At 43.8% G+C, this 14,918-nt stretch overlaps 1 protein-coding gene across 1 annotated transcript in view; it reads right to left on the bottom strand.

Moving 5' to 3' along the window:
* LOC126174807 (venom carboxylesterase-6-like) overlaps positions 1-13,650 on the bottom strand; it is a 121,652-nt gene extending 108,002 nt beyond the window's left edge. Inside the window, exons 1-3 of the mRNA XM_049921181.1 lie at positions 13,403-13,650; positions 6,138-6,269; positions 4,200-4,344 (exon numbers count right to left, since the gene is read on the bottom strand). Coding sequence (XP_049777138.1) covers positions 4,200-4,344; positions 6,138-6,269; positions 13,403-13,621 — 496 coding nt within the window. The 5' untranslated portion in view covers positions 13,622-13,650. The remainder of the gene's footprint in view (positions 1-4,199; positions 4,345-6,137; positions 6,270-13,402) is intronic.
* Between the last annotated feature and the right edge of the window lie 1,268 nt (positions 13,651-14,918).

Genomic DNA, 14,918 nt, shown 5'->3' with positions numbered 1-14,918 from the left:
CAGCTTTAAGTCAGCTTTATATCAGGCATCCATCAGTGTAGAAGACATTGGTCAGAACCCTGCGAACTGGCCCAAAGAATTCGAAAGAGTTAGCAAATACAATAGGTGGGATGACATAACGTTTGGATAAATACGTACTTTTACTTGGACGGCACAGTGGAGGAAATAGTGGTTCGAGAACAACGAGAAGATATTCGATAGCTGAGACAAATCGCAGGCCAAACTCAATAAAACATTTGCAGCAAATCCACTTAGCGGAACAACAAGTAGAGAAAAGGGTTCAAAATCTTTGGGAAACGACACGGTCTAACATACTGAATGCTTTAGCGTTATGTAGATGTAAATGTATGCCATGCTGTGAATCCGAATACGGCAGGAGCCAATAAAATCTCATACCTGATGAATGCACTCGCAGAAGATATGTACCAACCTCCTCTGGTAAAGTACGTTATAAGAACCTAGGATTTGATACAGCGCTACGACGAAATGCTGCAAAAGCAAGGTGACACACTCGCCAATGTGGTCGTTATGCTAGGTTTGGATAACCACGACTTACGACCCGTCCTCACTGTTTTATTTCAGCCAGTACCTCATGTCCTACCTTTCATTCTTCGCAGAAATTCTACTATGAAACCTGGAAGGCTAGCAATCCTGGAAGAAAAGATATTACGGAGATATGGCTTAGTCAGAGCCTGGGGGGGTAACCTCCAGAACGAATTTTTCACTCTACTGCGGAGTGGCGGATTAACACTGTGTGCCGTGAAGATGCGTCGTGCATCGCCCTTGTGTAGGTCAGTCGGTAGAGCAGTTGCCCGCGAAAGGCAGCAGTCCTGAGTTGTAATCATAGTCGACACACCGTTTTAACTGCCAGGAAGTATCATGTCTACCAAATCCCGTTCATGCAGCTCAGCTCCCAATATTACCCACAGAAGTCTTCAAACTCAATTTCTGCATCACCACATCACTACTGGGTTATTCTACCCACAGGAGAGCTACAGCTGAGCTTCACCAAAATATTCATGTAGATTATCTATAAATTACTTACAAATCCAATTAAATTCCTCAGTCTTCCTTATTTTGCCTTATAGTCGACAGACGTCTTTCGTATTCTGGCACCATTACTGCTACGAGTTTCTCTCTCTTGCCCTATACTTCAAAAATTTCCTCATTCGTATAAAATGTCTGTAAACTTTTTCGATATTTTTATTTCGCTGTATATGCTACTACTACTTTCTCTAATACTACTCGCCAACAGTTTCGCATGTGTTTTACGTTCTTACACATACACCACAGCTGTTACTGTCATTATATTGTAAATTTAAGTATTCTTTCCCGTTTGTTCTTTGCATAGGTATCACAGCGTCTGAAATGTTTGGAGTTTTCCATTGATATCGGCATTCGGTGTGTACGGCACGTTACACCCAAGATCTATGCGATTACATTACCTGTTTATAATAAACTATCTTAGCACAATGCGGCTAACTTCCTTTAAATGTCAAAAGCTAGTGATTCTTATAGAGATATTCAGACTGAATTCCTGTTGTCTATTCAGCACGTGAACCTCTCAAAGATCAGGCACTGAATTTTTTTTAAAGAAAGTCATTTCCCCGTGTCCAGAAAGCATAGTACGTAATATAATGCAATTAACTTTAAACAATGTGTCTAGTATCGTCTGCCATATTTTTTTTCTTTTTATTTTTTTTAGCACTATGTGACTTAACATCTGAGATCATCAGTTCCCTAGAACTTACAACTACTTAAACCTAACTAAACTAAGGACATCACACACATCAATGCCCGAGGTAGGATTCGAACCTGCGACCGTAGCGCGTCTGCCATACATGAATAAAGTTCACAATAATGAAATTATACACTGAAGCGCCAAAGAAACTGATATAGGCATGCGTATTCAAATACAGGGATATGTAAACAGGCAGAATACGGCGCTGCGATCGGTAACGCTTATATAAGGCAACAAGTGTCTGGCTCAGTTATTAGATCGGCTACTGCTGCTACAATGACAGATTATCAAGATTTAAGGGAGTCTGAACGAGGTGTTGGTCGGCGCACGAGAGATGGAACACATCTCCTACGTAGCGATGAAGTGGGGATTTTCCTGTACGAACATTTCACGCGTGTACCGTGAATATTAGGAATCTGCTAAAATCTCAAATCTCCGACACTGCTGATGCCGGAAAAAAGATCCTGCAAGAACGGGACCAATGACAACTGAAGACAATCGTTCAGAGTGTGATGATGTTTGGTTTGTGGGGCGCTCAACTGCGTGGTTATCAGCGCCCGTACAATTACTCAATCTTTGCTCAGTCCAATTTCGCCACTTTCCTGGATGATGATGAAATGATGAGGACAACACAAACACCCAGTCATCTCGAGGCAGGTGAAAATCCCTGACCCCGCCGGGAATCGAACCCGGAACCCCGTGCTCGGGAAGCGAGAACGCTACCGCGAGACCACGAGCGGCGGACACAATCGTTCAACGTGACAGAAGTGCAACCCTTACGCAAATTACTTCAGATTTCAATGCTGGGCCACCAACAAGGGTCCATTCGACGAAACATCATCGATATGGGCTTCCTGAGCCTAAGGCCCACCCGTGAACCCTTGATGACTGCACAACACAAAGCTTAACGCCTCACGTGGGCCCACCAACACCGACACTCGACTGTTGATGACTGGAAACAAGGTAACTGGTCGGACGAGTCTCGTTTGAGATTGCATCGAGCAGATGTACGTATACGGGTATTAAGACAACCTCATGAATTCGTGGACCCTGCTTATCAGCAGGGGACTGTTCAATCTGGTAGACCCTCTGTAATAGCGTAAGGCGCGTGCAGTAGGAGTGATATGTAACCCTGAGACATCTAGATACGACTCTGACAGGTGACACATACGTAACCATTCTGTCTGATCATCTGCATCCATTCGTGGGCATTGTGCATTCCGACGAACTTGGGCGACTCCAGCAGGATAATGCGACATCCCACACGTCCAGGACTGCTACAGAGTGGCTCCAGCACTGTTCTGAATTTAAACACTTCTACTTGCCACCGAACTCCCCAGACATGAACATTACTGAGCATTTCTAGTATGCATTGAAACGTGCTGTTGAGAAGGGTTCTGCATCCCTTGTACTCTTACGGATTTATGGACAGCCCTGCAGAAATCATGGTGTCAATTCCCTCCATCACTAGTTCAGACAATAGTCGTGTCGCGGCACTTCAGCGTGCTCGCGGTGGCCCTACACGACATTAGGCTGGTGTACCAGTTTCTTTGACTTTTCAGTGTAGATACTGTGCGAAGGTGTGCAAGCGTTTGTTCGAGAGCATGATATGTCTCCATATCTGTACCGGCATCAGAAACAACTATTCATTGTCTGTTGCACATACATTCCACTACTTGCACTCTTGCCAAATGGATTCTAATAATCAGAGAAATCGATAGTTAATAGTTTATGTTCTAGGTAATTGTCTTCTTAAGTAGTCTATAAAGCTTATTAAGTCAGTGCATGATCTGTTTTTGCGAAAGCCACCTTGAATGACATTTGTGAGATGTTCTTCCATCAAACGAACAAGTTATTCAGGAAATTGGCATACATTATAATTTGAATGACATTTGTGAGATGTTCTTCCATCAAATGAACAAGTTATTGAGGAAATTGGCATGGATTATAATTTTTGTGTACTGTAGATTCTGGTGTCACTTCTGTCATTATTCCTCGCTGTTTTGCTCGTTGTGTTTTCTTCACTCTCTCTTTTCCCTTATGGACATTTGCATATACTATGGCCCGTTCCTCTGAGTTGCATCTGCAACTAGTACCACATTGTGTTGGTGATGGAGGCAAGTGCTGCTCGAAACCTCCAATATGTTGCCATCAGGGCAGTGAATAATTCAAACTGAGGAGATACACAAGTTGGACAAGTACAAAAATACATCACTTGTGGTGTTTTGGCTGCACACTAATTACAACGGTTGCTGTGTATCTTGCTGGCGATACCTGAATTTGCATATTCCAGTAATGTGTTATGTAGAACATTTATGAATTTCGTTACTTTAATATAAATTTGAAGGAGATTGAGCACTAATCCCCTTACCTATTTTTTTTACTATAAACGACTAAGTTCAACGACAGTCAGTTGCTGATTGACATTATAATAAGCTCCTTCAATATTAGTACTTACCTAGAGGACCAAGACGATAGTTAATGGAGACAACAACTACGTCGTAGTCTATAAGATATCCATATTCATAGGTTGTGGCACTGCCTTGCATGAAACCACCACCGTGAATCCACACCATTACCGGAAGGAGCTCCGTAGGGTGTAACTAAAAAAATAAAACAATCACAAAAACTCATTTAGGACTGTTGCTTGAGATATAATTTAAGTAATCGATTATCTATTACGGGAGCAAAGTCGATTGCAGCATCTTGAAACAAACTCTCTGATTCTAATCTAGCATGAAATTAAGTAAATTCTTCTTTTGTAGTGCACAAGCTTATGGCATCAAAACAACATTTGTGACTATTTGCTGACATTTTAGATGCCAAACAAACCTTCTGAAATTATATTTTCAGATCCTGTAAGAAATCAATATTTCGAATGTTAAAGGCAGAGAAATCCGTTACCCCATATTTTGCTAATGCTGTGGGATAACAGATTTCATGAGGGACCTATTCTTTTTGTTTCACGGCCAGTTTCCGCTGCGAAAATGGGGAAATTGTTGTGGGACGTCGCGGAATACACCCGCTTCATTTCATAAAGTTCTGGTAGGTTTCGGCGCTGTACGTACCCTTCAGAATGACGCCCGTAAAGTTAAGTGCACAGATTCAGAAGCGTTTGCAGAATGTCTTCGGAGATCTGACAGTGACCAAAAAGCACGGTGAATCGTTGGGCGGGCCGCCTGTCACCACCGCGACGAGATGGCACAAACCTGCCGGATATCTCGCGTGCCCGGCGGCCGCACGCGGCTGTGACTCCTGCACTGTTCGGAAGTGCTGACACGGAATCAGACACCTCTCTGCTCAGCTGGAAGTCTCTGTTCGTAGTGCTGACACACTCGTCCACCAACTGGGAATTCAAAAATGTTGTATAAAACTATCAAAGGTGTGTGCCAGCGGGGTACCTCCCGGAGTAACAGGAGACTAGAGACCGACGAAGGGCCGTCTCTGCGTAATTTCTTGCGGATTACGAGGCTGACAGTGACAATTTTTTGTCAAACATCATCACAGGAAACATGGGTTCATCGCTTCGAACAAGAAGACAAAACGAAATCCATCGTTTGGTACCAGACTACCTCGCCTCGGTAGAAAAATTGACCTACCGTCAGGAAATTGAAGAAACGCCTTCAGCGTGTTCGTCGCCCCAAAAAGGCAAACCAATTTCCTTCACCGTGACAAGGCAAGGCCTCACACAAGTGTGAGCACCTGAGAAGAGCTCGCTAAAGTTCACTTGTCTGTTCTTCCTCATCCAACCTACAGCACGGATCTCGCAGTTTCCGACTTCCATCTGTTTGGCCCAAAGAAGGATGAACTCCGCGAGATGCAGAACATAGGGAGTTTATTGATGCAGCTGGAGGTTGGCTTCGACATCGACTGGTAGAGTAGTGCCCTGCAGGATACATGCCCTCCCAGTAAGGTGGCTAAGGCCATCATCACACCGGTACGATATTCCGGCTTCCGCTACGCCATTACAGCAAAAATCTTCACGTTCACTCAATTGCATTTGACAACAACAACACTCATTCGGTGTCCTCAGGGCTCGACTATCGATTCTTGACGTATCCTATCCGTAACATATGTGTGTAAAATATGCCTATAGAACCCTCGAAACGCTGAGGGCTTTGGGGAGCCTTTCATTTACTGCCAAAGACTGCACATTTCGTATGAGCATGTTTTTACAGAGATTAGTGAAGTAAATGGGTTAAGTAATATCTACACGTTACGACTTATATCTTTAACGCAAAACACGAGAAGCTGTGGTGAAATTGATGTAAAGCATAGTAATCACTTATCTTACTGACATAAATACTGGACATGCAGTAGAATCGTAATATTAATATATGCTATTGACTTATCACATTCTGCCCCCACAGAAAGTATACAGCGGAGCATAACAAACCTCTGGCGTGAATACATTGAGGTACAGACAGTCCTCGGTTCCCTCCAATCCATCTAATGAGAACTGTGAACACGAAGGCCCAGGAGTTGTGGCATCACGGATGTATTCCCACTCTTCCGGTGGTTGAGGACTCTGTAAAAAGAGATCAAACATAACTCTATATTGTGAGGCATTCTGACGTAGCACATTTCAATGTAGTTTTAAAAGTACAAACTGTTCGTCACATTCTCGAACATGGCTATTGTTATTTGCCAGAACAGCTTCGTGAAAAAACATTGCAACAGAAACCGTACACGAACATCACAATCATACAGATACTACAAATGATCCATTTGTTATCAGAATTCTATAGTTTCTAAGATAATGCATGTACAGATATGACTGATGTATAATTAGAAACGTAATCTCTCGAGTTTGCGCGGTGCTTACCAGATAGCGTTACGAGTGCAGAGCCTTGGAAAAATGGCGCCAGAGGAAGAGAAAGGCTTTTGTGTGTTGGAAGGTGCGAAATGTTTATGAGTTACAACAGTGTAGAGTGCATTCAGAAGGTATTATGGAAAAACCACCTGCAGACAGACCACTGTGTGTTGATATCAACAGTTTGGGGACTCTGGTCGTCACTGTAAACAGAATAGCACCGGCTGACAAAGTGTGTCAGAATGATAGAACCGTGGAGAGGGCGAAGGAAAATTTCTCCCCCGAGTCTTTTTGCTGTGCCCTCCACTGCCTTTCCCACTCCTCGCGTCCGTCCAGCGTCCCCCCCTTTTTTCTATGTCCCCTCCCTCCATCGGCTCCCCCTTTTTTTCTTTTCTTCTCCTCCCCGTCCCCCTTTTCCCCCTCATCGGTCCGGGTCCTCCCTCCCCCCGTCGGCCTTCGTGTCGCCTCTATAGCGCTGTTTTAAGCGAGTTTTCGGTGTTGTGCGTCCCCGGTCAGTGTTGCGAAGAGCCACCACACTGTCGCTAGTTGTGTTTTTTTATCTCGTGCGAACAGAAACCAGACTGTCGCCCTGTTTTTTAATTGTGCCTGTCTATTTACTAGGTGTTTTAATCAGCATCACCGACCGTTTCTTTTTATACTTTCTTTCGTATCTTTTTCTCCATGTTTCAGTTTTTAACAGTCCCCGTTTTATCGCCTGCTTTTATTGTTCTCATATCTCTTAATTCTGTTTTTTAACTTTTCTGTAGGCTGCAGAACGGCGTATTGTGCTGCTGCCTGCCCGCCCACCCTCTGGGGGGAATCAAAATCCAATAAAGTAGAAAAAAGGAAAATTTCGTACGCAGATTAAAAATAGGAACGATCCGTGCATGCCATGAACTTGAAACACTGCAGCATGATGTTTGGAAGATTTATCGAAGGCGGTTGCACATGAAACCGTACTGTCTGCAGCTGTGCATCAATTAAACCAGAATAGTATGGCCTGCACTTTCAGTTTTAATATTTTAGCTAGGTGACTTTCTACAGCCATCAGAAACTTAAAGAACAGCACTTTTAACCATAAGCTGTAGAAATAAAACTTTATTCTCTACTGGTTTCGGTTTCTCTGGTCATCATTACGGGAAGAAAAGCAATTCGTCTTTCCCTAGGCTGCTTCTAAGAACCTCAACGTTGCGATAAGTATGCATGACCATCTATTGTAGATCATGACCTTCAACGACTTCCAAATTGATCTTACAATAATACACGACCAAATGTAAAGGGACTAGCACATTTGGTTTTATATTACTGTAAGACCAATTTGATGCTATTGAAGGTCATGACATTTAATACATCGTCATGTACACTTATTGTATCGCTGAGGACTTTCGAAATAACTAAGAGACAGGTGAGCTGCCTTTCCATCTGGAATGCGACACCCAAACCGGTAGAAAATAAAGGTTTATTTGCACAGTTGATGATTAAAATTGCAGTTTTTTAAGCATTCAGTACTGCATCACAGTATAGGAAGCAGCTGAGAATTAAAGCTGATTTTCAACAGAATATCGTACACGTAGCTGTATGGACCGTTTTTGTTCTGTTTGAATACTCGACAGATACCTATACCCTCGATACGTTGCAATTGTGATTCATTACGACTATTTCGTCTTCCATCAGGACGGGACATGCCGTGACTGTAGCACCAATATTAAATTTTATCACCACCGGAACGATGAAGGCCCGCATGACTGAACGCCTTGGGACTTTTTCCTTTTGGGGTGAAAAAAAAAGTGTAAATGGCTCTGAGCACTATGGGACTTAACTGCTGAGGTCATCAGTCCCCTATATCTTAGAACTACTTAAACCTAACCAACCTAAGGACATCACACACATCCATGACCGAGGCAGGATTCGAACCTGCGACCGTAGCGATCGCGCGGTTCCAGACTGTAGCGTCTAGGACCGCTCGGCCACTCTGGCCGGCTTTTGGGGTGCATTACGAACATATTTACGAACACCTCCGCTCTCCACCCCCCACCCCCACCCCCAACTGCAAAGAAAAAAAAACACACATTAGAAAATCTCAAGGAACGCATCTGTGCTATCTATACTGCTGACAAGGTGTTCCTACGGAAAGTACGGAATGAACTTGTCTACATTTTGGACGTGTGTGGTGTGACCAGAGTTGCACTCACACAAATTTGTTGAGTGCACAATACTACAGACTTGGTGAGTTTACAGTTCTATTTGTGCATCAATCATAGTCGAAACCTTGATAAATGTAGAGCGTTGAAAACTAATGTATCATTTGTAGTAGACCAGTAATTTAAATTTGCCGCTTAAAATAAACTCGAGACACATTTATTAAAATGATAAAATAATAACAAGAATAAACTGTTAGATTAACAAATGTAGTTGTAAAAACGTAAAACCAGGGATATTTTGTGGAATATGACGTATAGCTGCGTAGTACTTATCCAATTTGCCATAAATCGGCAGCAGGCAAGTGTATGGGTAATGCGATGGTAACTTATACATGTTGTTCGGATATGACTGTGAAAGTAACGTTGTCTTCGTCTTATGACAACTGGCACACGTGACCAGATTAGAATGTATCATATTTAAGAGCCACGCTACCACATCAGTACATAAATCAGTTGACATTTATGAAGACGTAGTTGATGTGCGTATATAATTTATTCTGCTGCGTCTGATGTGCTCAAGGATTCATTCTCAAATCGTACTAAAATTATGTTGAGATATGTGAATTAAAAGTTTTTAAAAACTACTCCTACTTTCTGTAGAAGTCATGAAACACTGCCATTCCTTTGTTCTAATGTCGAGCCTCTGAGAATACCTGACGAATATGAATAAAGTGTTCAAGTCCTGACGGGCCTATGCTCATGAACAAAATAGCGAAGTCTTCAATTCTTGTACTAAGATGTCAAACTACACGGGCCGTACTGATTAAATACAAATCATTATTACGTGCAAAGCAAACTATTTACCTGGCAAGGGTGTCAGCGCCCGAGAAGCAGGGGGGGCATTAGTAACAGTGGGCAGTGTTGTACAGCGCAGCAGTTAGACACTGGCCCTCACTTCCCTCTATCAAAACTCCTTCTACACTGTGCCAACATTTATTCACAGCTTTTTTTCGACTTTGCCCTATTGTGGACGAAGGGAAACACTTGATCCCCTTCATTTCCTCTGTCCAGTTGATCTAGGTCCTTGTGCTTCCCTTTTTCTGAAACCCCATAAAATTGTCAACCTTAATTCGAAATACCTCATTATCAACGATCTCTTCCCGACCGATCTCAACTTCTTCAATGTCGCTTCTCATTTCTTCAACCTACTACGAGGGATGACTGAAAAGTAATGCCTCCACCCTCGTAACTCTTCGACAGTTGGCAGCATTCTACAGCTCCAGTTGGCGGGAAGCCTTAGCATTCAACGGTTATGTTGCTACAGTGTAAAGTATGGAACCCTACGCAGACGGTCGGTCAGAGCGATTTAAGCAACGTGCAGCCATTGAATTCTTGACAGCATAATGTGTCACCCCCATAGGAGATTCATCAAAGAATGAAAGAAGGTTATGGTGATTGTGTTGATGTGAGTACTGTGCGCCGTTGGGCGAGTGAGTTTAAAGATGATGAGGCGGGAACATCTGACCTACTTGATAAAGAGTGGGACGTCCTGTGACAGCAGCCACTGAGTTTCACAAGCAAAATGTTGACAGACTGATTCAGGACGATCGTCGCATCACTCAGAGAGAAACTGCAAGCACAATAGGCATTTCACAAGAACATGTGGGTCACATTATTGCTTTGCTTGGCTATCGGAAGATCTGTGCACGATGGGTAACCCGGATGCTGATTCCTGAAATGACAGCACGCAGACTTAAAATTTTCCAGGAACTCCTTCTGCGTTACGAGAATGAGGGAGACGCCTTTCGCCATTCAATTGTGACAGGAGACGAAACGTGGGTACGCCATTACGATCCGGAGACGAAACATCGGTCTATGGGATATCGACACAAAGACTCGCCCCAGAAAAAGAAATTCAAGACGCAGTCTTCAGCTGGAAAAATCATGACCACAGTTTTCTGGGACGCAGATGGTGTTATCCATGTTGACATCCTTGATCGTAGAAGGACAACAATAAATTCAGAGCGTTAGATCACAACGCTGCGAACTCTGAAACTACGGATAACAAGGGTCCGAAAGGAAAAGGGAAGTGTTTTCCTGCACCATGACAATGCCAAACCACACACTTCACGTGCCGCCACAGCAGAACTTCAGAGACTGAATCTCACCACCGTACGACATCCTCCATACAGTCCAGAATTAGCATCATCTGACTTCCATCTTTTCCCGATAGTGAAAGACGATATGCGGGGACATCATTATGCATCTGATGAAGATGTTGAGAGAACTGTGAGACTGTGGTTTCGGAAACAGAGTGTCGACTTCTTCTGTGACGGCTTCAGAAAACTTGCTCATCGTTGGCAGAAATGTCTCCAACTAGATGGTGATTATGTGGAAAAGTGAATATTGGTAATTAAAGATCACATTCTAAGGATTATTTCTGCGCCCAAACCCAATTAACGAAGGTGGAGGCATTACTTTTCATTCAACCCTCGTATGTTGCACCTAGTTTGGTGACGTAGTTCAAAATTTTCTTTGTCAATCTGCACTCACTCATTCTGAACTAGTGCGTACAAAATTTCAGCCTCGTCTTGCGTGTACTGTCTGTGATATTCTCCTTCTGATTAAACATGTCTTCATTTTTCCTCTTCTTCCGAGTACCCTAGTTTCCTCTTCTTCGGTCCAAGGCTTTTCTTAAAAGTTTTCTTTCTTTCTTCTCTAGTTCATCCATTTCTCCTTTCTTATTCAATACCAGGCATTCTGAGCTGCAAGTACTTCATCTCAACAACCGTGGTGTAGTGCCTGATCTTTGCATTCTGAAAGATCGTTCTTTTGCTTTAACTATTCTGTACTAATATGTAAGATATGTCTATCTTTCTGGGTAATATTTTCCTTGCTTCTTTTGGACACCTCGGAGTGCCAGGCTGTGTCTGTAACAAGCCAGGAGAAGGAGGAGTTATCGAGGAGTAACATCTGGTTAAAAAGCTTGGTTCACCTGCATCTTGTGAGGGCCCTTACCAGGATTACGGTGAAGACATCAATGTCACTACAAGCGAACATGATGCTCATAAATTCGGTTGAACTGGCAGAAGAGGTAACACTTTCCAAATGGGATTGATGAATTGGGGACACTCTCTTGTGGGAAGAGAAGGGTTTTTCAAAAGCTTTGAGACATAACCACAAGAGGAAATGGGCTCTAGGGCTTCAGATCTCAGTTCTCTTTTCGAAAACAATATCCAGTTTTTTTCAGGCCTTTACTCACAGTATAGTATCTATCAATCCAAGTTTTGTCTACTTAAACCACTGGTCACTTTAAATTTGACGCATGGTATTTTTTTAAAATTTCTCATAATCTGTCTTTTTTAACACAATTTTATCTCGTTCGTACATAATTACTCATTTATTTTGGAACCTTTAAAAAAATTCACGGGAAAAACTATTATCTCTAACGGAGGGAGAGGGGGGGGGGGGCGCTGGTAGGAGATGGGGATCGAAGAACGGACTGAATGCTGATGTAGCTTAAGGTGTCAGCTCACTCAGCTACCGTAGAAGGTGAATTCCGTACGATCCATTGAAACACAGGCAAGGCTAGTCGTAATAAGATAGCTAGGCCTGTCTGGTGTCACATTATCATGTTTTGAGAAGTTCGGTTCACTTCTGGTTGCATGACAACTCCTTTTTCATTTTATCGGTGAGAAATGCGTTGGTGTAAAGATTTAAGGGTGAAGACGTCTGAATTTCTTAGATTCTGCTTTACAGCTAAATATTAAGATATGAAAAGCCAATATTGCATAATCTTAACGATAGGTTTCCTCATAAATTCATTGATATTTAAATTCTGTCGTGATATTATGTCCACACAGTCTTTATAGTGCATGTTACAATTTTTCTATGATAGCAATATTAAATCGGTAGTATTTTACAGGAATATGTCCAAATGAACAAACACCACGAATTCCTATAAAATATAACTGAACACATCCACACTACGCTTTCATATAACTGATGCACATCGACGGGCAATGAATCGAAATGTTCAGTGCTGATGTACATTTCGTTCGCCCTCCTGCGAGATTCTCGAAGTAACGAACGTGAAGGACAGGGGCGCGACTGCTGACAGGTGGCGCTAGGTGGGAGCGTGGCGAGATAGACCAAGCAATTACGGTAAACGCTGTAGTCTTGTGTACAGTGGTCACCACAACTGCTTAGTAAGCAGGAGATCCCGCTGTCGTGTCCCGGGCCGGCACACGTTTTCTCCCGTCGCCTCTGATTCCGCATAAAGTCCCGATGCAGCTGAGTTAATAATTTCCTTTCGTTTTCTTTGTACCCCTCCACCTTCAATCTACATAATAAGTTATTTTTTTGTCGTCTGCTTTGTAACCAAAGTAATGAAGGCGGTTATCCTAAGTGCATAGATAGTCCAACGGTAATCATCGCAAAAGAAATATTTTTTATTAACCTAGCACCCCACTTAACAAATAACTGAAATGTAGGCTGAAAGTGTCTCCCCTTCCTATCTCACGACGCTGCCTCCACCCTCAGCAGCTCTTCACCTCGCTTTGACGTACAATAAATATTGTTTTCAAGTAGGAGATTGTTTTGGAGTAGAAAATGTAAACATAGATACAGATTATTTTAAAAAGTGTAAAGAATTATGTGCCATTCCTTGACAGGTTCAGTACTGTGTCGTACCGGTAGGAGACTCACCTTAAACCGCAATGGCCCTACGGGTGGCTTCGCGTAAGGAATGTTGTGGAAGGCCAGCGTGTGGCGCCCACTGCTGGACAACTGGGCGGTCCCCCTGACGGCGCCCTGGCGAGTCCGCACCACGGGCGCTCCGCCACCCACACACGACTCCAGCAGCAGCAGCAGCAGCAGCAGCACCGCTGTCGCAGCGGTCAAAGAAGCGCACCACACCGCAGCCATTGTCGCTCTGACCCGCGACCGGTCGCGCCCGCTCGTATCACGCCGTAGCCGCAATGCCAAGTCACGCCCCTTATCGCGCAGTCCGATTCCTCGTATCTTCAGACTGAATGGCCTGTGATACGGGTGCCCAGTTACATTGGGAATTAAGTAGTTCATCTCAACTTCTTCACTCCCACTACGAAAACATAAATAGGCTGGAAAGAAATAGGCAGGGAAGAACGCATGGGATATATACAGTTGATGTCTAGCCTGGCAGACTAGAAGTAAAGCGCGTACCTGGAAAAGAATGGCTGTGGGATTGAATCTCAGTCGGACCACCCTATTTTTAGGTCTCTCGTTAACCTACGTTTCACCTCTCAGTGATCTGAAGCTTCGCCAGAACGACACGTCGCCCGACTCCAAGTTAAACTGCAGATCTTTTTCTCCTGTTTGGTTATCGGAGTAGCTTACGGAGAAGTAAGTCGCAGAAGTGGTGCCCTGTTGGGAGACTTCTACCAGGCAATAGAACCAAACGGAATTATTGCTATACAGCTGCTGTGTTGAGCCATGACAGCCCTCTGCGTTCTATTCACCTCCTACGATAAGGGTGGCCAAGAATTCGGCTCTCGAACGTGCCCTGGCACGAGTCTCAGGCTGGATGAACGTTTCCCCAGCACCACTGCATGCTATGTGAACGCTAGGAGATGGAAACTGTGAACACACCACTTTGAAATGGCGACGTAGTCGCACTACATATGATTTGGTTTTATGCACTGACCACCGACCTACTGTTCCTGGCGAGGAATGACTGCTAGTCAGACATAAACATGATGCATGTAGTATCAGTGAGCGTGCTGTCCTTGTCTGTAATGGGGTACATGTGCGATCTACCTTTGAGCGAGGGCAGATTGTGATGGCCCGGAGGCTCGGCACGAGCATTTCGAAAACTGCACGACTTACTGGGTTTTCGAGGAGTGCTGTGGTGAGTGTCTTCAACACGTGACGAAACCAAGGTGAAACAACGTCCACAAGTCATGGTGTTGAGCGGCCGCCCCTCATAACAGACGTCCTAGGCTGGGCAGATTGGCAAAACAGGACATGCGGAGTACTGTTGTTGAGCTAACATCAGTCTTTAATGCTGGGTAGAGTACAAGTGTTTCTGAACACACAGCGCGCCAAACACTCCTAACGGTGTGCCTCCGCATCCGACGACCCACTTGTGCCAACGTTAACGCCATGACATCGGCAACTGCGACTGAAATGGGCACGTGAACATCGACACTGGACGTTGGCGCAATGGCAGAGTATTGCATGGTCT

The sequence above is a fragment of the Schistocerca cancellata genome, chromosome 3 (genome assembly GCF_023864275.1).
Source record: "Schistocerca cancellata isolate TAMUIC-IGC-003103 chromosome 3, iqSchCanc2.1, whole genome shotgun sequence".
Taxonomy (NCBI): Eukaryota; Metazoa; Arthropoda; class Insecta; order Orthoptera; family Acrididae; genus Schistocerca; species Schistocerca cancellata.
The sequence above is the reverse complement of the archived record's forward strand: the minus strand, read 5'-3'. Positions and strand labels throughout refer to the sequence as shown.